Raw genomic sequence first — 24160 nt, forward strand, 5'->3', positions numbered from 1 at the left:
TTGGTCCCCAGTAGAAGTTCCTGGCCCCATATCTGAATTACCTGTAGGACCATTTACAAGGCAGACTGCTGACCCAACCCCCAAAGGTTCTGACAGGGTGGGGAGCCTGAGAACTCTACCAGAACGCTCTTAGGGCATCTCGTCTTGGGCACTCACACCGAGACCTAATAAAGGTTGGTACAATACAACAAGCAGTTGGGTGAGAGTGAACGCTGATAGCTCCAGACAGCGCACAACACCCAAGACCACTCTGAGAACAAAAGTCTAGGTTTATGTTTCTCCATCCTCCCCTCACAGCACACGGGTCATTTAAGGCCTGTTACCGAGTTAAAGTTGAGTTTTAGAGGAGGGGTGGAGATGGAAATATTAGTGACAAATACAAGGTCCCACATACCTCGAGCTGCACGTAGTACTTGGCCTTTAGCTCAAAATAAGGCCTGTAGAAGACAGGAGAAAGCCTGTAAGAACATGATCTCGTGAATTCGAGATCCATCCACTACAGCTAGCCAGGTCATTCAGGATTTAGGCTGTGGCAGTGACAAACTCCAGCAGAGCTAGTGGCTTACCCAAGGCTCAGTGACAGGGACCCCACAGACTTACTTGGACTTGTTGATGGCTCGCTTGAGTTTCTTCTCCAGCTGCCGCATGCGGCCCATGGCGGCATTGTACCTGGCCGCTGTCTCCTTGTGCACCAGCTCGCTCCGTGTCTTGGTCTGCTCAGCCTCCATGACCTTCCAAACAACAGCAGAGCCAAGGCAGGTCAAGCCCAGGACAGCTCCTGGCTTACACTGCCTATACTCACTTCATTTAACAACAAGAAGTCCCTTGAGTAAATCAACAGGAAGACTGAGATTAAATTTCAATAAAATAGGGTCTGCTTCCTTCCTGATCTGTTCTGGAAAACCAGCGACTAGGAAATAGAAAAATAAAAAACGAGAAATTTTTTAAATAGCTTCACCCAATACCTATGTTTTTCTGCTCAGGCCTGCAGAAGCTATGGGAACCCTGGGCCCAGTCTGATGGACAGGCAAGTGGCCGTCAGCACTAAGAGCTGTCTAACTAACAGAACAGCAAGACCAGGCATAGCGCAGAAAAGCCAGCGGGCAGCCTTTCCCCAAAGTCCTCAGATCAGCTAGGCACAGGAAATCCAGCGTGCAAAGGGGTCAGACTTTACACTTAAATCAGTTAAAATTAAAATGAAACAAAGTCGGTCAAATTAGAGTTTGAGGTTTGAAAAAATTTCACCATCAAGAGAAAGGCAGAGTTCTGGAGGGAAAACGGTGCTAGCCCTATTGGTAAACTAACAGCAGGAGGCCCGAGTGCCCCACACCAAGGAGAGGTGTGGGACATGCTGTTCTCCCTGTCTTTATGAAGCACCAGGTTAATGCCTCATCTGAGAGAACCCACACAACTGCTTTCCCTGTCTTCTACTCACAGCCACACTGTTCTACACAACTAGAGGAATGGCATGGAGGTTAGGCAAGGTCACCAGATCAGTCTCTGTTAACGGGAGGAACACGAGGGGCTCAGTGGGCCATAGTCCTTGGCCCCTCTGTTAGAGACCCACAGGACAACTTTAGAAACTGAGGGTAAAGAAGCACACAGGTCGCCGGCATCCTCTGACCTCTGACCTCTGACCTAGTCTGAGACAAGCCTGCAGGAGCTGTGCATAGCAGACAGAGACGGAGGGGACTGTCCTTTGGATCCAGATTATGAGTGAGTCCCAGAGGCTGCACACTGAGCTACAGAGTCTGGTTTATACACTCCTCAATGTTGGATTTTGCTTTGGCCTGATTGTTTTTCTACCCCTTTTTGAAGAAAATATTTAATTTGTTTTTGTCTGGTTGGATTTTATTTTATTTTATAAGATCTGCAGTTAAAGAGACTTTGAATATGCAAAAATAAATCTTAGACCTTTAAGTGCTGAGATTTTTTTTGACAATAGGACTCTGAAAATGTCTTTTAGATATATTTATATTTAATAGTTATAAGCCACTAGGTGGGTGCTGGGAATAGAACCTGGGTCCTATGAGAAAGCAACCAGTGTTCTTAACTGCTGAGCCATCTCTCCAACCCGCCCTGGGACTTTGAAATGTTTAACTGCATTTTATTGGTTTTCTTTGTTTTTGTTTTTGAGGGTTTTACTGTGTAGCCCTGGCTGACCCTGAATTCTGAGATCCACTGTTGCAGCCTCCTGACTGCTGGGATTAAAGGTGTGCACCACATACTTGACTCTGGCCTGTATTTTATACTGTGATATTAAAAAGAATACTTGGAAACATGGTTTAAAACCGATGTGTTAGTATGTCAGGTTGACAAGGGGCCAGTGGTCCTGGTTAATTTTTGTCAGCTTGACTTAAGATGGAGTCACTTGGGAAGAAGTGACTCCCTCAGACTTTTTTTTTTTTTTTTTTTTGATTAATGACAAAATCCAATTACAATCCAAAGATTCAGAGCTAGTATAACATAGATATTTCCTCTTTAATCAGGTAAAAATTACCACCATGGTAATAATTTACTTGTATAATAATTATGCTTTTACCTTATTAAAATGTGCATGTTTCTACTGACAAAAGTCCGTGAAATGATCCCTAACAATGTCCTGCTAAACTCATAGATCAGGGCTGGCCCAGGCACCGTCAGAGGCTTCCTCTGGCAGCTCATGGGAGCAGATGCAGTGACACACGGCCAGCACGGGCAGAGCACAGGGAGCCCTGTGGAATGGTGGGAGGAGGGGTTATAAAGTAGAAGCCAAAGAAGCCAAAGGGGTCAAGGACACCACAAGAACATGGCCCAGGCGTGTTAACTAGCACGGCGCATCGGGACTGGCAGAGACTCACAGACCAAATCAGAGTCTGATGGGTCTGTATGGCACTCTGCATACACACTGGCTGTTTAGCTTGGAGTTTTTGTGGGACTCCCAACTGTGGTAGTGGGTACTGGCTACTTGTACCAATATACCAGCTCATGCTCAGGGAAGGCTTTTCCTGTAAACGTTGCATACTCTGTAAACTTTGAAAACCCTCGAGGCACACAAGTGGCCAGGCCCCGCCCCTAGACTGTCCTAACGGCCTCAGTGGTTAAAACAACTATAAAGGCTGTTCCAGGCTCTCAGGGTGGGAGAGTGGCCAGGCCCCAACCTACAAGAAAAAAAAAATCCCACCAATTCCTGTGTTTGCCTCAATACCAGCTCACCCTGGAAAGGACCCCCCCACACACACACACACACATACACACACCAAACAAACCCTATATAAACCCTGTGTTCTGCCTGATTCTCTGCTGCTTCTCTCCCCTGAGCAGAGGTAGCCACCCTCCTGGGATTTTCCCTCCCAAAAATCTCTTATGTGAGGTCTGCTGTGTGATGTGACTCTGTGGTTCTTCTTGGCTCCTTACAGCAGGATAAGGTTCCCCTCAGAGCTGTAACACTTTCCCTGGAGCAGGGTCCAGAGCAGAGCTTTTGCTGGGCAAACCTCCCACTCCCAGCAGAGCTGTAACACTTTCCTGGGGAAGCACTCCATCCCCCACTGGAGCAGAACTGTTACACTCGCACTGGGGAGACTTTCCCAGCGCTGGAGCTGACCTTCCCTAGGGGAAGCCTACAGGGGAAGAGCTGTAGCCCTCATCCTGGGCCTGCCTCTGACTCTTCTGCCTGCTCTTAGGACCCTTTTCTTCCTACTGGGTTGCCTCTTCCAGCCTTGATATGAGTGAGGGGTTGTGCCTAGTCTTGCTGTGTCTTGTTATTCCGTGTTTGGTTGGTATCACTGGGAGGCCTGCTCTCTTCTGAAGGGAAATGAAGGGTCAGTGGGTCTGGGGGAGAGGGGAGAGGAGGATGGGGAGGATGGGGAGGACTACTGGGAGGTGAGGTTGTGGTCCGATGTATTTTATAAGAGAAGAATAATGGAAAGAAAAAGAATAGTTTAAAAAATGTGATGTTTTATAAATGTGGAGTAATTTTTAAGAAAATGATGTTTTATTAAATGTGGAATCATTTTTAAGAAAATGAGGGTAGAGAGATAAGCTAGAGAGAAGTGACGTGTTGGCTAAAATGACTTCTGGGGGATAGAAGAATCCTTTTCTTTTTGATTTCTTCCCCCCCCCATTTGTTTGCTTTATTTATGACATCATGTTAATGCCATCTTTAGTCCTTCATATCAAAATAATCCTCCTATTATTTGTAAGTACATAACATTGGTCCAGAAGGCCCAGATTTGCCCTCAAAGTCCCGTATTTATTTCCCTACCTGCCTAGGCCTTGCATATGTCTATCCTTTAGGTTACTAAGTATAGTCATTCCTAGGATTAGAAATTCAATGGTTCCCAAACCACATCTTATCTTTGTTCAGCAGAAAGTGGGCTGTTACTAGTAAAGGCTATCCCATTTTTTTTCTTTTTTTCGGAGTTGGGGACCGAACCCAGGGCCTTGCGCTTGCTAGGCAAGCGCTCTACCACTGAGCTAAATCCCCAACCCCGGCTCTCCCATTTTTAATCTTTGTTTACAAAAGTGATTCACACTTTTTCCTGTTTCACAATGATACACTTAAAAGTATCCATGCTTGATACTTGGGACAACAGCACTAACTTCAGTCTAGTCTAGAACTTAAGCTTGTAATGAACTAGTGTACGACCTTTATGATAAATGAAAACCCCACGCTTCTCAGACAACATCTCAAATGTGATTCGTTCTGTTGTGCGGAGATCTGTACGGAACGGGAAGGGTGCACTCAAAGTAAACTCAACTGAAAAGCTGCAATTGAAGAACTGAATGGAACGTGTCTCCTGGGAGAAGCAGGGCTCACCCAGCTCTGCACTGGCTCTCATTCTACCTCAGCTCCCAAGCCGCAAACAAAGGCTCTCCAACCTTAAGCACAGAGAAAGCCTCAAGCCCTTGGCGATATTGCCAGCACTGCCTTCAAAGGTGACACACGTAGGTCTTTCGACCACACCCTGTCAGGACACATTACTCTACTTCTCTGCACCTCACCCCGCCACCTACATGGCCCCTAGCTCTGGAAAAGACACCTCCACTACCACACACAGAGCTTCCTGCCCAGTGGCCACCAAGCATGTCAGTCACCATGGTATACAGCCTAGGCAACCAAGGAGCGCCTCCATCTATGGCCTAGAATCAGCCATAAGCTGTGTACAGTGATGGGGGGAAGGGGCAGGCATGAGGGGAGACAGAGTGGGGCCCGGACGGAAGCTCCACCAGGTTAAGTGGGAACGGCACAGGACAACAGAGATGGAGCCCCTGCTGGTCAGGTGTCTAGTCCAGACTCTCCAAGGCCCACTTCTGCCTTCCCACCACCACTCCCACACTTCAGAGCCATCTACACCAGCCAAGTACCCATTGTGGCAAGGAACAAGAGGCCAAAGGCGGGGCTGACAGTGGTGCGGGGTATAAATGCTCCTGAGGCAATGCGATCTTCCAAGCCGTGTGGTGTCCAGGTGGCTGGAATGGCTCTGGCCACTTAGTGTGGCGGCAGAGGCGGCATTTGGAAGGGAGGAAGCATGTCACTGGGTTCTGTTCGCTATCTGAGATGGCTGTATTCCCCATGTGTCCCCATTCTATCAGATACACAGCACAGGTAACCCACGTACCGCCATGTCCAGCTTAGAGGAAACACTTCTAACAGTCTTTCCTCTGCATCTTGCCGCAGATCCCTAGGTCCCATTTGACACTGTCCCCCATGAGCACATGGGACAAAGATGGGCCATGAAGCTTTCCTTGTTCTCTCTGAGCTACAAGGCGACAGGTGAACTAGGCTCAAGGACTCAGTTGTCTAAACGAAAGCGGTCTCCTCCATTCGGGTGGTTTAGAACCCACGTGAGCCTCGTCCGGGGGCCGCCCACAGCCTCTCTGTGAGCTGACATCCAGGTAGAGCTGGAGCAATCCCAGCTCCTCACAGCCTCACTGGGGTGGGGCATGGCGTGGCCCCCCTCCCCCACCAGGCTGTTCTTCCATCCCAGACTTCATGGATGTCCTGGGAGCTGGAGGAGAGGCGGCCACCTCCTGTCCATTCCTCTCCAGGAACCCTGCTGCCAGCTCATCAACATGGACTGCCTTCCTGTCCATACCACAGACCCCTCCTCCACCATCTGGTCCCCTGGAGCAGACATCAAAAGCCAATTCCTCCTGGGCTGCTGGGCTCCTGTCTCAGACAGTGTAAAGCCACCACCACCAAAAGGCGGCTTCAAAATCAAAGCAGCCAAGGGCTGGAGATGCCTCTGCTGTCAAACCTCTCTCTGGTGCCGGGGAACAGCGGGCACGGAGTCCTGTGCCCCCTGGGAGGCGGCTCAGCTGCAGGCTTGGCACGGTTACTGGAACCACTTGCTGTTTCCCAGCACGGGGCTGAGAACGGTCCCCACGGCCTGTCTATGGCATCAGGTGTGTGACCACTAGAAAATACAGGGGTCCCTAACATAATGTCACAGGAGACAGAGATATGGCCTCTGCTGAGGACCATGTGGCGACAGAGAGAGACAGTTATATTCCTCTAATGGAGCACGTTTGCTGCTATCTCCAGCCAGTCCCTGCACGGTCTTCTGCCAAGGCAGCCCTGCATGTTGGCCCTGTGAGGCCTGGGAGATGGTCCCCGAGAGCCCCAGTGGAGAAATGCTCAATTCAGTCAGAGGGGCACAGTCACTTGCGTTACTTTAGAGACAAACATGAGCATCTGAACTGCAGGGGACACTGGGTCTGTGTTCATCCAGGAGCCTGCCCTGCAGGCCGAGCCTCTGAATGGTGGATAGTGAGGTAGGGAAGCTCGGGGTCTCTTGGGAGTATTTTTATGTGGGTTTTGTTTTTTTAATTCTGTTGCCTGGGATGGATTTGGCCTCTCACAGGCTAAATGCAAGCACTTGTCCTATGACAGAGCCGCATGCTCTGAGGGGAAGGATCATTCTCGTCAGATGAAGGAAAAGTATATCCCACTCTACACATCCGGGATGGACCCGCCCATGACGGGGACGTCCTGGCCTGAGACCCAGAACTCACGCTCGTTCACACAGGCTGCCGCCACCACATCGTATAAACCAGATGCTGGGTCTTTCCATTTGGTAGCCAGAGGCTAAGGTCAGGTGGCCCACAGGCCACTGAAGCCCCCGCTGACCCGAGGAGGTCTGAGGCTAGCCTGTAAAGCTCCACAGTGTGTTCACCACACAAACCCAGAACACAGCTTCCAAAGGCTCACACATGGTGCTCTGTGCAGTGTGAGGGTCTCAGGGTGCCTCTTTGTGGGCAGCCACCCACTACCATTACCCCTTGACTAAAATGTGGATTTTTCGTAATAACAGATCCAGGGGGTTCTTTCTTCTTTTTTAAAAGATGGGGTCTTCCTATGTAGCTCAGGTTAGCCTTGAGTCTCCTGGCTGGCATTATTGACTGGCATTATAGGCATACACCACCACAAGCAGGCACATCTGGTGACTTCTGGAATGGCCTCCTACGCGCTTTGGAGGGCACGAGGATGCAATGAAAGGTGGCCCGCGGCCTGTGCTTAGTTAACTGGATCTTCTCATCTGTCTGGTCATGCTTTGCAAGATTTCCAACCTCCTCTTTGGTTTGTCTACAGCTGACCCAGTGAGACTTTTCTCAGCCTTACTGGGGCTACAAGCATCACACCCACTAGAGGGCAGGAGGCTCAAGGCCACCAAGCCAAGCCACAGGCATGTGTCCCCGGCTACAGGGAGAGCTGGTATGAAGTCCAGTCAGATCTGACTCCTGAAGTCATTTGTATGTCACGCTTTTCTATTTAAAAACACTCGGGGCCATCTGTAATCATCAGATCCCCCAGGACTTGAGCAACTGTGACAGGGGACACTGACAAGGGAACAGCCACTGGCACTGACTCCTGACCTCGTTTCTACCCCACAGACAGACAGTCTTCCTGTCACTCACTGAAGCCAAAGCTGAGCCTGAGCCTTCCTTCCACCAGGGGCTGCAGCTCACTGGCCTGACCCACAGCAAACCCCCAGCCTTGCTTTGACACTGGCCTTGCAGGGAGGACAGGCTAGGGCCAAGGGGACCAAGAATCGGAAGCCGAATCGGAAGCAGGAAGTGGATCCTGTGATCCCAGTAAACCCCAATGCCACAGTGTCAAGCACACGGCTCTACCTGCTGGAATGGAAATGTCCCCAGTGTGGATATCGAGGTGGGCCTTGGGGAAGTGATGCTGTGGGACCAGAGGGGTGGGGCCCCACTGTGGTTCAATGTTGGAGTGCTTGCCTACAGTGTGAAGGGGCCTGGGGTCGATCCCTAGCACAAGCACAAGGAAGGAAGGAAGGAAGGAAGGAAGGAAGGAAGGAAGGAGGGAGGGAGGGAGGGAGGAAAGAAGGAAGAAAGGAAGGAAGGCAGGCAGGCAGGCAGGCAGGCAGGCAAGCAGACGGGCAGGAAGGTCTGAGAAGGCTCATTTGCTACCTTAAGAGGAGAGAGCCCTTTGAGGACCAGAAACGGGTCTTCATCAGACAGCATACACATCAGCCTTGGCTTTGGACTTCCTGGCTTCCAGAACTGTGAGGGATGTATTTCTGTTTTGAAGTCAGCCAGTATTTTGTTTACTAGTCTGCCTGGACCAGACAATATCACTTCCAATTCTGAGCAAGGTGGGAACAGGTCAAGAGCCAAATAATGGCGACGTAAAGCCCTTATGACAACCACTCCCAGCTCCTGCCTACAGAGCGCTACTCCCCAGACGCAAGCTTCACCCAGAAGGCCCTTCCTGAGGGTCTACCCACTTATTCCAGTCTGGGTACTTCACCCACCACCAACATATACCCAGTGGCAGGTCAAAAGTGTTAATTGGGCTTCCACTTGGGGCCTGCAGTCCTTCTGAGGTCATGAAGCCAACCTTGGAGAACATCCTGGCCCCTCTGGAAAACCCAACTCCACTGCCAAGACAGTGGTGGACCACGTGAACCTGAGGACACATTTAAGGCAATACAGAGAAAGATTATGTCCACCTGTCACTGGTGGCTTAAAGCCCTGCCAGCCAACACACTACATAAGGCAGAGAGTCCATGGCCTGTACAGGAGGGTTCTATGCCACCCAGAAAGCTACCTCTACTCTCGTGTGGAGTCAAAGAACAGCCTGTAGGCCTGGGTCCCCAGCACCAGCACACACGGCCACACCTACCCTCTGAGTAGCGTGATTCAGCATTTCCTGCCAAGCAGAGTCAAACTGGCGCTTGTCATCCTCCAGCAGCCGCTGCTCGGCCAGGGAGATTGTCTCCTTGGCTGCACGGAGCACCTCAGTAGCCCTCTGGAAGTCCTGTGTGGCTTTCTGCGCTTCTAGCTGAGCCTGTTGAGAGAGAAGGTCTTGTAAGGCCTGAGGTGAAGCCCGGGGGTCCCTGGGTCCATCCCCCACCCCCAGAGATGAGTGGCCCAGGATTTGATCCACCTCTGCCTCCCTCTTGGAGGCTGCACAGGGAAGTCCCTCACGCACAGGATGGGGTTACAGGAGGCCGATGGCTGAGTGAATACCAGGTTGGTGAGCAGACAGCCTCCATAGTCTGGAGCTCGACAGACCTTGCATCTGTGCTGCCAATGGCTAATGAGGCCTTTCTCTGATGCCCTGGCTTAGGAATGAAGCCCAGGTGGGCATAGCAGTCCTGGGAATCTTCCCTGCACGTCACAGCCCAGAGTGCTCCAGAGACCACAGTTATAGGCCCCATTCTGCAGATGAGGCCTAGCAGCTGGAAACAGCTTTTCCTGAGACTGCAGAGCTGGTCAGAAACAAGGCTCCAGGCCAGGCAAACACCCCAGTACACGACTGCCAGCCTAGCAGCCCACTGCCAGGCAGCCCTCTCAGCCCACACTGACACCCAGGCCCAGGCCTACCAAGAGCACACGTCCTGCTTTCAGAAGGAAGGGAAACGCACACAGCAGCTGTGCTCCTATCTACGGCAGACAGCGTATGCCGGGCCTGTGTATGTCCGTGGACATGTATGTACAAGGACGTGTATGTCCGTGGACGTGTGTACATGGAGAAACCTAACGTTAACACTGAAGACCACTCCTCGGGAGCCTTGTTTTCTGTGACAAGGCTTCTCACTGGCAGGAAGTCCCCTGTGAGGCTAGGCTGCTGCCTGTGAGCCCTGGGATCCACCCACCTCTCGGTTGCTGGGGTTACTGCTGGGCCTGGCTTTCTTACGCAGGTCCTGTGGATTGGGAACTCGGTCCAGATGCTTGCACTGCCAGCACTTTAAAAAGTCTCAGGCCAACATGTAACCCCAGAGCATCTAAATGTGATTAACGAAAAATGTAAACATCCCTTACAGCCTAGACAGAGCTCAGGAGTTGAGGTGCTTGCCACACATGCGAGAGGACCGGAGGCTCAGATCTCCAAAGCTCACAAACGCCTGGAGGTGTGGCAGCTGCCCCAGCTCAGAAAATGAGGACGGCGGTTCTTGAAGCAAGCTGGTTAGAAAGACTAGCTGAAGAGTTCCGGGCTCAAAAACTGAAGCGGACCATTGATTGAGGAAGATTCTTGATTCCCACTCACCCACAAGCACATGTGCACACATAGCCATGAGTACATACATGCTCACATGTATGCCACATGTGAGTATACATACATGCACCACACACGTGCGTGCGCACACACACCAAAAGAATATCCACCTCATTTTAAAATCTCAGTAGAAAAATGTTGGTTATCCCATTGCCATTTTTCAGATGGATGAGATGTGAGATATACTAAACTAAGATAAACTGAAATCAATCTCATCTGTTTGTTTCCTCGTAGGTGACTCTCTACTACTTTAGGGCTGTTGGTGTTCCCCCCTCAAGAGTGGGCTGAGTGATGTGACTGCATCATATGCAGGGCTGGGAAGATGACACCTCCCAGGTAAAGTGCTTGCTATGCACTTGTGAGGACCTAAGTCTAAGTCCCCAGAGTCCACACAGAGCCGACCCGATTAGCATGCCTCTGAAACCTGGTGCTCCAGGGCGGGAGGGAGATGGCGGAGACAGCGGAATCCCCCAGATGCCCACAGACCAGGGCGGCTAGTGTGGTGAATGCAGAAACATAGCCAGATCCTATCTCAAACAAGGTAGTCAGTGAGGACCCACACCTGAGGCAGTCCTCTGATGTCCACACATGCTCTGTAGCACGCTCCCCTAAAAGCAGTCAGTGGGGCCACACTGCTGACCTCTCTTCTCGGGCTCACATCCAATTTCCTGTCTGGCCAGGGGCGGGGCATGGCTACATGCTAATCAGCCCCAGTACCACTCCCTGAGTCCAATTATGAAAACCCTGGTGGGACACCCACAGGACAGCCCCTGGGACTTAAGAGGGGAACAAGTGGGCCCCACCCTTCCCCAGAGAAAGTCTCACATGACTCAGAGGAAGTCTTCACGTAGACTGTGGGTACTTTGCAAAGAAAATTAAGGGGAAAAGAAACGAAGAAGCTGAGAACACCACAGCCCTGGGGGAAGAAACAGCCCGGTAACCCACGGTAACCCGAGACGGGCATCCGCTACTCTGGTCTGTGCACAGCCACAGTCCCAGCCCTCCAGCCCACAGAGATCCACTCAGGGGACTGCGCCCCACATGTAGCTGATGTGCAGAAAGCTATGTGCAAGGCTATGTGCAGGGCAGGAGAATTGGACTTGCTTCACATAAGAGGAAACCCAGCAAAGTTTTCCTAAAGAGAGACCTGAAGGGCAGGCAGGAGCTGCAACTCAGGATGATGGAGGGAGGTCAAGGGGAGCGCCTGAGGTCAGACTCCAAAGATGGACCATGAGACAGGGTCTGTAGGAAATCTGATAATGACTGGAAAGGAGCATTTAAAAAAGCCAGCCTGGGCTATACAGCAAAATCGTGCCTCAATAATAATAATAATAATAATAATAATAATAATAATAATAATAATAATAAAACAGCCTCAATGAATGCCCCCTACCAGCCATCTACATCCACTGAGGTAGCAGGAACCACACATAGGGATGGGGATGCCCACCCTCTCTAGAACCGATCAGCCACTGAGAAGTAACTGTCTGGCACTGACAACCCGACTCTCTCTCCAGCTGAGCCCCCTGCCCATTCTTACTTCTGCCACAAGAACAGTCTGGGGCCTCCATCTTTCCAGACGGGTCCAAGAAGAGTAAATCTGGACAGGTTTAAGGGAGATGAATTGTGATCCATCCCTCCAACCTCAGTCTACCTGCGGCTTCTCCACAGCTCTGAGACACGGGCTCATCCCCTGGGACCCTAACATTTTCTAAAACGCGATCTCTCTGTCCCTTCTTTCATTTGCTATCTATCTATCTATCTATCTATCTATCTATCTATCTATCTATCTATCTATCTATCTTTAGTCTGTCTGTCTGTTATCTATCTATCTATTTATCTATCTATCTCTAGTCTGTCTGTCTATTATCTATCTATCTATCTATCTATCTATCTATCTCTAGTCTGTCTGTTATCTATCTATCTATCTATCTATCTATATCTAGTCTGTCTGTTATCTATCTATCTATCTATCTATCTATCTATCTAATCTAGTCTGTCTGTCTATCATCTATCTATCTATCTATCTATCTATCTATATCTAGTCTGTCTGTCTATTATCTATCTATCTATCTATCATCTATCTATCTATCTAATTTTTGAGATAGCTTCTTTGAGGTTGGGCTCAAACTCAAGGCAATCCTCCTGCCTCGCCCTCCTGAAGTACGGACTACAAAGATGAGTCAAATCCCACTTAAATTTTTAAAGGTCCCGTTAGACACAATTGGCTGGCCTGGGACTTGGGTGTGTAGAGTAGGCTGGATTTGAACTTGGCACAGTCCTCCTCTCTGCTTCCCATCAACACCCAGCCTTGTGGGGTTTTGTTATTGTTGTTTGTGGCATGTGTGTGTGTTATGTGTGCACAAATGTGTATTTGTATGGTCTGGGCACGTGGGTAGAGCCTGAAGTTGACAATGGGCATCTCCTGTATGGCTCCACCTTATCTAGAACTGGGGCAGGATCTCTCAGTCGGGCCTAAAGCTCATCAATTCATCTAGCTTAGCTGCCCAGCTTCTTCCCGGATCCTGTCCCTCAAGAGCTGGGAGTACAGGCAGACTGCCACACCCACCCAACATTCACACTCGAGTAACACATACTTTATCCTTTGAGTCAGCTCCCCAACCCCTGTATTCATTCATTCATTCATCATTCATTCATTCATTCATTCATTCATTCATTCATTCATTCAAAATTATGGTCCAGGCCAGCCCAGAAGCTGAATTTAATAACTAAGAATGAACCTGAGAGCTGGGGAGAGGACTCAGTGGTTACGCACACTTACTGCTCTTACAGAGGTCAGGAGTTTATTTACAGCCACCTGTGACTCCAGGGGACCCAGGGTACACACACAGACACACACACATAGACACACACACACAGACACACAGGTAAAAAGTCAAGTCTTACACCAAGGAGTACCGCATAAGGAATGCCTACATGGTGGGAACAGCTGTGCAGACAGGCAGGTGTGGAGACGTCTGAGGCCCACGCATACGGGAGACCTCCTATAAAAACATCCCTCTTCCTCTTTTTCTCTCTCTGGTTTCTTTGAGACAGAGTCTCATGTAGTTCAGGGTGATCTCAACTCACTACATAGCGAGGCTGGGTGTGAACACCTGATCCTTCAACCCCAGTCTGGGATTACAGGCATGCAATGCCACACTGAGGGCTACTCATAAGACACTTCCTAAAACACACACTCACAGGACAGACAGGCAGGGTACATGACGGGAGGGACATTCTATCACTGGCCGGCAAGAAACAGAAACAGGAGATTCCGAATCCATCAAATGCCTCCTAGAGACTATGTTCTAGAACACAGAGGCACACAAGACCGTCCTCAGGCTGCGAGAGGTGAAGTGAGGGGTCAGTCATGAAAGTCTCTTAGGCTAGATTTCTCAGGGGTTGGACCTGAGGCCCTGCCATTCCAATCACCTAAAACTACTTCCTGGGTTTGAGATTTAACTTGAAAGAACGTCCCAGTTAGTCACAAACAGAACCTCAATGGTAGAAGCCAGTTCAGCAATCCCAGAGAAAGCTGACTCAGGGACGCTAACAGAGGTTATGGAAATACCTGCGGGGAGAATGTTTAGAGGCCGCTCACGGTGAGTGACCTTCACTACACACTGGTTCCAGTCAGTGGTGTCTTCAAAGCACCTGAAAATGTACGGGCGCTCAACGTTTCGCAGATGGTAGAGGTGGTCAGAAGGCAGCAGGCAGGGAGCACTCATGCCAGCTGACTCAGGGTCCACTCAGCTCCTAACCGGCCTCAAAAGGGTGGGCACCCAGACATCTGCACTGGCTACAACAAAGGGTCAGTCGGGTGGGGTGAGGTTTACGGACCACCCGGCCTAAACCCCCTCATTTTTCTAAGGGAGGCTGAGTAGGGATGCATCTTGTGTCTGTCCCAGTTGGGCCCCCAGGACACGGCAACCACTGCTGGGGTGCTTCTGACACGGACATTACGGATAGGCGGTTGGGCCATCTACCAGTCGCCGCTACGGTGCGGAATCGGCTTGTCAGCCTGTTTCTACTTCTTGAGCTTGTATCTCCATCGCAAAGACTAGCAACTGACACAACTGCCAGCCACGTACAGCATGGTCTCCAGAGACAACACGTTCCAGATCACACTCTTCCTGTGGCTGCAGAGACACCACAGATGCCAACTTCTCCCCGCCCACCCTCTCCAGAAGGGTGCACCCACAGTCCTCCTGGGCTTCCTCCCACATCTCCTGTGCTGGAGCAGCGACGGGCACATCTGCTATGGGACTGCTGATGGCGGGAGTCCCGGGCCAGGCATGTGGCAGAGGCATGAGCTAAGGGACAGACAGCTGCGACTGTTCTCCCTGGGCCCTGCATGCCTCTATACTGCATATTCAACTGCACACTGTCCTCTGCTGTGGCAGCTTCCAAGTCAGCGGGGCTGAAGCCTGCCTCCCACACATCCCCGCGTGGCCCGGTCTGCTCCTGTGCCATCTGATGGATAGGTTGGTTTTAGTCACACATGGGTCTAAGAAGTCAGTCAGTCTTCCACTGGGGACACAGTGCAGACCCAGGGGACAACAGTGACCGAGTCGTCCATCGCCCAGCACTCCAAGGTGTGCCGCTGTAAACCAGAGGAGATGCTGGAAGCTCTCCAGGGAAAGAGCCCCGCTGTCTGTCATCACACCCCATGACATTAGATGTCGTTGGCATCTAATGAGCAGGTGCTAATCTCTGATCAGGATACAGGGCAGGAGCGGAGCTGTGGGTGAGGAGCTAGAGTGGGCCTGAGCCAGCCCTAGGCTCCATCACAGAAAGGGATGAGGGAGGGGTTGGGGGAGGAGGGACGGAGATTGGGAGTCAGATAAAGGACCTGCAGGTCTTGTAAACCCTGTTCAATCCCTAGACCCCACATAGATAGATGAGAACTGACTCCATAAACTTGTTCTCTGATCACACACCTGTGCTGTGGCACTCGCATGTGCACAAGCACATACACCTCTCATATACACACAATAAAAATAAAATAAAAGAATTGATCTCTAAAAAAGAACAGAATGGTTCCTGGCTTCCTTCGGGTAAAGATGTAGAAGTTGGCTCCTCCTGCACCAGGCCTGCCATGCTCCTGCCTTGAGGATAACAGACTGAACCTCTGAACCTGTAGGCCAGACCCAATTAAATGTTGTCATATATAACAGAACTAGGAAACTGGACCGGGAAAGTGTCTCCCCATCCCATGGGTTTGGTCTCAGCCCTAGTGTCAAGGACCTGGAACTATCAGGAGCCCCTGGCAAAGTTCTGGCCCTCCCTCCTCCTCGCCTTCCTCTCCATTGGGCAGCCCCCTGGTTCTGGCCACAGCCTTCTTGACCTGAGACTGTGAGCCACTTCCCACAGCCCAATCTGAACATCCAGGCCCCCTGGGACTTTCCAGTCTCCGGGGTTCCCAGCTCTCACCACACGGAATGTTAACAAAAGACTCATCCCAATGCCTGGCACAAAACTGGCATTGATAGCCCAGACAATTGGGTCACTATGAGACGGGAGGCTGTGTCCAGAGATACGAGAGGAGCAGGGTACACTCCTCCAACCTTGGGGCTACAACCTTGAACAAGTGTCAACACGTCTCTGGTTGGAATGCCAAGGCCCCTGATGACACCTGGGAAGTCTCAGAGTGTCCAAAGCACAGGGACCCACAGGAAGGGATCTGTAAGGAGAAGCGGCACGGCATCAGTGGACAGCCACTGAGCAACTGGACTCTGGCTGTCCTGTTTTTTAAAAGATGCCAAAACGAAACAAAAAGAGTGTATGTATGTTTGAGTCATAGTCTCTCTGTAGCCCCAGCTGGCCCGAATTCATTATGTAGACCAGGCTGGCCTCAAACCTAAAGCGATCTGCCTGTCTCCACCTTCTAAGTGCTGGGATTAAAGGTGTGTCTGGCCAGTCTCCTGAGTGTCCACAAGCTCATGCCATCACACTTAGGCTGAGTGTCCCCTCATGCACTCTGTCAGTTCTCCCTTGGCTAACTTTACAACACAGTTCTTCCTTTAAACTCAAAACTATGTCACTGGGTTGAGCAACAATAGCTGAGCCGGAGGGACGGACCATGCTATCTGCCCAAAAGACACAGATACTCCTAGTCCAAGGCTTTAAGCTTGGCCGGCCCAAACCGTAGCACCAGGCTGCCTGTTCCCCAGGACGGCTATGAACTCAGGCCAGCATATTTGTACATGACATGCTGTCAGCGTCAAAAAGTTGGATGCCTGCTTTAAACTAATCATAACAGCACGGTTTTCAAAGATTTGTTTTTAATTTGTGTGTGTGTGTGTGTGTGTGTGTGTGTGTCTGTGTGTCTGTGTGTCTGTGTGTACCTGTGTGTACTCTGTATGTGCAGTGACTGCAGAGGCCAGAAGAGGGCGACAGATCCCCTTGAACTGCAGCTACAGCAGTCAGGTGTTGGGAGCCAAACCTGCCCTCTGCAAAAGCAGCAAGCATTCTTTGTTTTGTTTTGTTTTGTTTTGTTTTGTTTTGTTTTGTTTTGTTTTGGTTTGGTTTGGTTTGGTTTGGTTTGTTTCCAGACAGGGTTTCTTTGTATAGTTTTGGCTGTCCTAGAACTTGCTCTGTAGACCAGGATGGCCTCGAACTCAGAGATCCACCTGCCTCTTCCTCCCAGTGCTGGGATTAAGGGTGTGCACCACCACTGCCCAGCTACCAAGGGCAAACTCTCCAGCCCAAGGAATACGCGTTTTAAACAATTGAGGTGATTTGAGAAAGAACCGAATTACGTGAAGTCATTAACTTAGAAAGATGTAATTCTCCCCCCAACCCCAGCACCCCCTCCTCCACTGCTGCTGAGGGCTGAGCTCAGGGCTTTGTGCACACTAGGGAGGTTCCATCAAAGCTACACCACCCAACCCAAGATGTAATCTTCTAAAGCTTCCTACCTAAGTGAGACAGCACTGCGGTGTGGGGTAAAGTCTGTCAACCACTGGATTTAAACAAGAACAAAGCAAGACCGAGAGAGGGCTGAGCCACTCTCGGAAAGATGCCCTCGGTGGTCGGTGCTGAGCCCAGTTTGGTGGTGCACACCTGGAATCCCAGTGCTTGGCATGCAAAGGCAGAAGGTTAGGAGTTCAAAGTCATGCTCGACTCTCTAGAGAGTAGAACTACATGAGACCGCATTTCAACGCCACCCCACTGCCACCTCTCCCCCTTGTCCTGGAGAAGAACTTGTCGTGCTGGCAACAGTGTGTGGTATTCACTGATTACTCTTTTCAAGTTTTCCTGTGTAGCCTTGAGAAATTTCCTAAGTAACCAGGCACGGTGGCATGTGCCTTTAGTCCCAGCTCCAGGGAAACAGAGGCAGGCAGGTCTCTTTTGAGACTTGATCTCAGAGTGAGACTTTGTGTCAGAAAAAGGAAGGAAGGAAGAAAGAAAAGAAAGGAAGAAAGAAAAAAGAAGAGAGAAAGCTCTGGTTTTAGCCAGCTGTGATAGGTAAAGAGCGCGTATCTATAATTCAGAATTCAGAAGCCAGAAGCAGGGAGATTTGTGTGTGTGGTATTGGGAACTGGGGATTGAACTTGGGACCTTTTGCACATGTCCCAGCCAGGCCTCCAGCATCCCTTTTTGTATATTTTCTTTACTCTGAGGCAGACACACTAAGTTGTTCTGGCTAGCCTTGAGCTCTGAAACCTAAGAGGCTTTGACTGTGATCTTCTTGCCTTAGCCTCCTGAGCAGCTGGGATGGACCTGTGTCACCAGGCCAGGCCTGGCCAGGAGGACCTTGAAGTGAGCCTGGGCCACAGAGTGAGGCACTTTCTACCTAGCCTTCCAGCCCCACAGTGCTCTGTTGTATGTAGTCTCCATGCCTGAGTGTAGGAGACCTGATGCTCTCTGCATGTGCGTATCTGACTATTTCTGGGACTCTCTCTCTGCCTAATAAATACCCCAACATAGACACGACACAGACAGGGAGACCCTGTCTCCCTCCACTCAGTAAGCCGCAGAGCTCACCACCTTCTCCTATATTCTTACACCTGCCATTCCCTCAATAGGGAACACTCATCCTACCCCCACCACCTTCCTGGAGAACTCCTATTCACCCTTTAAACCCCACTTCAAATGTCCCATCTTCTGTGCATTTTTTTATTTTGATACCAGAGACATGTTAGTTATTTTATCTTCTTTCTTATGACTCTTAAAGAGTTATCAGCCAGAAGTTTCCTGAGGATAAATAGCCCTATTGTTCTATGCAGGCTGGTTTCACTCTGTAACCCCAGCCCGACCAGGTCCTCCTGGCTCTACACCCTGTGATGGAGTTATATAGGCTTGCATGCCATGTGTGATTCTTCTTGTTTGAACGCCCACTGAACTCAGATTTTTTCCCCCAACATGTGGCCAATTTTGACAGGCGGCCTGTACCTCAGGCAGCTGGGCGATGAGTCTGCAGACCAAAACCTTCGCACGAGCTTATGTTTGTCAACACCACAGCACCTTGCACAGGGGACAATGGGCCCCTCCAAACTTCCCTGCACCCCCTTTGTATTCATCATCCCCTCCTGCCCACCCCCAGTCAGACTGAGGAGTTGGAGCTGTCTCGAGCTCTCACTGTGCTCACACTTTACTCTCAAGTCACCCACCATTCCCAGAACAATAAATGACCACAAACTTCTTCAAAGGTCAGAGAAACTCCACTTGCGTTATAAAGAGACATCGAACTCATCACAGAGACCAGCATTCAGAGACAGAGTACCAGCCAGAGCATCCGGCACCCCACCAGCCTATACATCACCCTGACCCACACCAGGCTTGACTCAGTCCCATGTGTTCCTTACACCCACCCGGAGCCTGCTTTCCACTGTGCTAACAAGTTCACGGCCATTAATATGCTCCCATGCCTTTGTGACAAGAAATACTCAGAAAGTCAAAGTGGGTGGCTGGCCACGACCCCTTCCACACTAGGCAGGGGCTTGTGGGAACTGGAGAAGGTCTCCTGGCCAGGCTGTCGCCTCCTGTTGCTCTGGGCTTCGGTGATTTAACTCCCAAGAGTTGCAGAGGCAGAGAGGACTTACCAGTCTATATAAATGACCTCTGCAAACACCAACTCACTCTGTGATGGAGGCTCAGCATCCCTCCTCGTCTGTAGGCCTGGGACAGCCAGGAAGAAGGTGAAGGAAGAACGTGATGAGAGAAGACTGAAGGGCAGCTCAAGGTTACAGAAGCAACGTAACTGAGTTCATGGCGGCCAGAGCCCAAGGGTCAGGATGCTACAGCTAAGTCCAATACACACCAGCCCTCATTCCCTCAGGGCAGGCACACTTTTGCTTTTACCTCTGTGTGTGTGTGTGTGTGTGTGTGTGTGTGTGAGAGAGAGAGAGAGAGAGAGAGAGAGAGAGAGAGAGACAGAGAGAGACAGAGACAGAGACAGAGAGACGGAGAGAGAGGGAGTGAGGGGAGGAAGAGAGAGTCCAGGTGCCCTGAGAGTGCAGAAGGAGGAATCAGATGCCCCGGAGCTGGATGGAGCTGCAGAAGTTGTGAGCTACATGCTCACGACAGGAGCACTCCTAACCACTGGGCCAATTGATTCTCCCAGCCCTGCTGCTGTGGTTTCCCCTCCCATACCTAGAGGGCTGCCAGTGTGTAAGAAATATTGTTTAATTAAGGTATCCACCTATAAGCCATGCTGTGAACAACTCCCTTGTGGCCACTTATGTTAAGGCATTTGTGATTCTTTTGGCTCTCCTGTGGCTCACACAGTACAATCAATGTCTCTCTCTGCATGTGCATTTGTCCTCGGAAGTATCCAAAGAAGGACGATGGGAAAGCACGCCGGAATGACCCACGGGCGTATGCACCAAGGCACCGTGGGAATGCAGTCTCTCCAGGACCAGCTTATCCCTCATTGACCCTCATGTTTTCCAAGCTAGAGGATAACCCTGATCCCAGAGACTTCGGCCAACAGGCCCGGAGGAATTTTGAACCTCTTGGAAACCATGGGTCAATGCTTCTGCGGTTTTTACCGTATGGTAGCCCTTGTGAGCCCAACAGGCCAGCATCTTCTGCGGAGCAGCAAGCTCTGCTCCAGCCTCCACCTGTCCCACACTGCTCCGTCTTGACCGGGAGGCCACATCCCAGCCATAGGTTTCCACGGTACAGAAAGATGCCTGTGGACCCAAATGGGTGGTTCACCAAATCAGAATGGCCTTTACCAGAGCAGAGAGAAGTCTGCGGAAAGATGGATGCCTATCTGCCCGGAGGCATAAAGGAACTGAGCCTCAGGAAACCAAAGGACTAGTGTGCACCTCAGCGAGACCTTAAGCGTCAGTACCAAGGCCATGCATGGCGGCATGCACTTCCAATCAATTCCGGCACTGGGACACAGAGGTGGGCAGATCTCTGAGTTTGAGGCCACCCTGGTGTACACAGTGAGTTCAGTCTCCACTCCCACACCCTTCCTCCCACCCACAAAAACACTACAAGAAAACCATTGTGGGGAAAGTTCTAACTCTGAGAAGCAGCAGCCACTGGGTGACACAGACTTCTGAGCCTGTTAAAACACACTACCTCAAGCAGCTCTGAGCAGGAGGCTGAAGCCACCAACACAGATGGATTCTTTTAATAAACTGATTTATCAGGACCTACGCAGCGAGACGTGAGGAGGCAGAGACAGGTGCTGGAGCTTGGCTGCCTGAGTTTGATCCCTAAGACTCATGGGATTAGGAAGGCCAGCTCCTAAAGGTTGTCTACACACACACACACCCCACACTCCCACACAAACACACACACACACACACACCACACACCCCACACACACAAACACACACACCACACCCTACACCCCCCCGCACACACACCCACACACACACACACCCCACACCCCATACTCCCACACACACCCACACACACACCCCACACACCCCTCCACACACACACACACACACACACACACACACACACACACCCCACACACACCCCTCATTCCCCCACACACATACACCCATACACCCCCACACCACACTTTTTTTTTTAAGAGAAAGAAAACAGCCAGACTTACTGAGAACCAATGTCTTGAATTATTTTGCTACTCAGTTGTTTTCTCAGTAATACTGGGAGCACCTTGGAGACACTCAGTCCCAACACGAGGACTGCAGATCTCTGCATCTAGAAACCTGGGCCATCCCAAAGCCACATAGCCAAGGACCCTGACTTCCCATGCCAGCCCGCTCTAGCTTTCAGGGCTTCCCTGGTTATTCAGCTCTCTCAGTTGCCTGGTACACTTAGCTCATTGAAGGGTCACCCTAGGCCACCTCCCACGTAGCCTCTGAGCCAGCACAGACCGGTTCACTCAACCACAGGTTGAGCATTGCTTACTTGAATGCTTGGAACCGTGGTGTTTCTGATCTTAGACTTTTTCAGATTTTGTAATAAGAGTTGCACAGATTTTATTAGTTGAGTACTCCTTCCTAATCCACAATTCTAAAATTTCTATAAACCCCACACCTTTTTTGTTGCTGTTGCTGTTGTTTGTTTGAGAACTGGTCAGTCTGGAGAGGAAAGGCAACGGAATATGAAATGACGCAGAACAGGGGCTGGGGATTTAGCTCAGTGGTAGAGCGCTTACCTAGGAAGCGCAAGGCCCTGGGTTCGATCCCCAGCTCCGAAAAAAAGAACCAAAAAAAAAAAAAAAAAGAAATGACGCAGAACATCCCGTGACTGTTCGGTAACTGTGAGGACTCCACATTCTCACGGCTGATCTGGCAGGGGAGGGGCAGCACTGAGTCAGAGAGGGGCAGCTGGATTGGCCAGGGTAGCTAGGCTTGAAGGCCTCTCGCTCAATGCTTACACTGGATACAGGAGCACAGTGCCCAACAGTCAGAGCCCTGGGGAACAGCATCCGTGTAGCAGCCCAGATCAGACCACTGGTTTTCTTTTCTTTTTTCTACCTAGTCTGAGTGTGGGATGGCAAGATTCGGGTGTTCAAGGACAAGTTGGCTCTTTCTACCACATGAGTCCTGGGGGTCAAACCCAGGCCATCAAGCTTGGCACCTGGTTGATCTATCTTGCAAACCCGAGAACAACTGATCTTAAGGTACTGGCTTCTGTGATCATGGAACTAGGCAGGCCTATAGAGAGTAGTGGAGTCCCCAGGAAGAGACCGGGATGAGATTCGAGTCTGCAGTGTCCTTTCGTTCCAGAAAGGCCTCTCTGCTCTGTTCAGGTGCCAACCACATTAGCACCCTTATGAAACCCCCGTAGTATCTGACCACACGCCAGGTACCATGGGCTAGCCACAGGATACATGAGACTACTGTCACCTCTGGGAGAGCTATCAGCATGACTGACTTTGGGTTGGGAGGTGCTGTGGAGATCTGGGGACACCAGAAGATGGGCTGGACTCAGGAAAGGCTGCCCCAACAGTGTACATAAGCCATGAGGGCTTGCATCTAAGATGTGGCCCTGGGAAGTGAGTCATCCAAAATCATATCTGCAAAATAAAGTCTGCAATTTACGAAGCACAAGCACATCTACTTACAGATGTGTGGGAGGCAATAATTTCCTCACAGGATGCCAGTACAACAAAAGAAAAGGTCTCCCATCCAGCAAGGGTGGCGTGTGAGTCAGCAGAGGAATTTGGGGAGGCACACAGTGTTTCTCTGTCCAGAGGGGTCCCATGTCCACTCTGTGGGTCACATATGCCTACCTGTTAGCTATTCCAGCCAGGCATCTTCCTAGAAGACACTAAACTACTGTGCAGACATGGCAGAGGCTGGTAGGAGCCGCCCAATAGCCATTCTCTCTTTCATCCCTAGAACCTGTTTAACAAGCGCAAAGCCAAGCCTCCTGAGAGCTCCTGTGACAGCAACCAGGGACTAGCAATAAATGGAAGCAAATGAGACTCTGTGTAAGGTCTTTAAAGCAAAGAAACAGATTCGCTTCCTGCTCCTCCTCCCTCTATCCTGAAATGCAGTTACGGTGGGGCTGGAGAGACGGCGTGTTCCTTAAGAGCAAGGGAAAAGGAGCCGAGTTCAGCTCCCAGCACTGGCACCTCAGGTGGCTCCGCACCACACATGATGCCAGCTCAGGGGACCCAGTGGCTTCTTCTGGCCCATCATTTACTTGCACACACATGCAGACACATGCGTGAACATAGACCCATAAATAAAAGGAGTACTTAAAAATACAAAAAGCCCAGTATCGACACTGCCTTGGAGGAGCCAGTGCGGTGTGAAAACAGACTCCCCAGGCTTTTCTACAGACTGAGAGCTTTCACTGGGCTAGCCTGGGCCTCAGGTTAAGAGAACTGAATTCTAAGGCTATAAGAGCCTCAGGTGATCTGAAAGTCTTCCCTTTTAGAGCTATTGCTCTTCCCTCTAAGGTGGCAGCAGCTCCCCCAGGGTGCAGGAAAGTCTTACCCAGAAACATTAACAGCCGATAGTCAGTAATTAACTACTTAAGGCAGTCACTGGTCATGAAGGGGTCACTACAGGTCAGCATGAAGTTCCTCAAAAAACTAAATATGGAACTACCTTAGCCTCCGGCCAGTGAATCCGGAAGGACTCAGTGTCCCACAGAGATGCCTATATGACCACGCTCATCATGGGACTGCTCATAACAGACACCTAGGTGCCATCAGCAGAGGGTAAAGAAAATGTGGAAGGTTATTCGACCACA

General features: G+C 50.6%; 1 protein-coding gene across 4 annotated transcripts in view; it reads right to left on the minus strand.

The window, feature by feature from the left end:
• Window positions 1–24160, minus strand: part of Sh3bp5 (SH3-domain binding protein 5) — a 64610-nt gene that overhangs the window by 4091 nt on the left and 36359 nt on the right. For 2 of the 4 annotated variants that reach the window (XM_087587444.1, XM_087587445.1), the window contains 4 exons: window positions 9134–9298; window positions 8419–8511; window positions 601–731; window positions 395–437 (listed from right to left, as the gene is read on the minus strand). In XM_087587444.1, the coding sequence (XP_087443570.1) occupies window positions 395–437; window positions 601–731; window positions 8419–8511; window positions 9134–9298 (432 nt within the window). 4 annotated transcript variants of the gene reach the window in all.

The sequence above is a fragment of the Rattus norvegicus genome, chromosome 16 (genome assembly GCF_021556685.1).
Source record: "Rattus norvegicus strain SHRSP/BbbUtx chromosome 16, alternate assembly SHRSP_T2T, whole genome shotgun sequence".
NCBI lineage: Eukaryota > Metazoa > Chordata > Mammalia > Rodentia > Muridae > Rattus > Rattus norvegicus.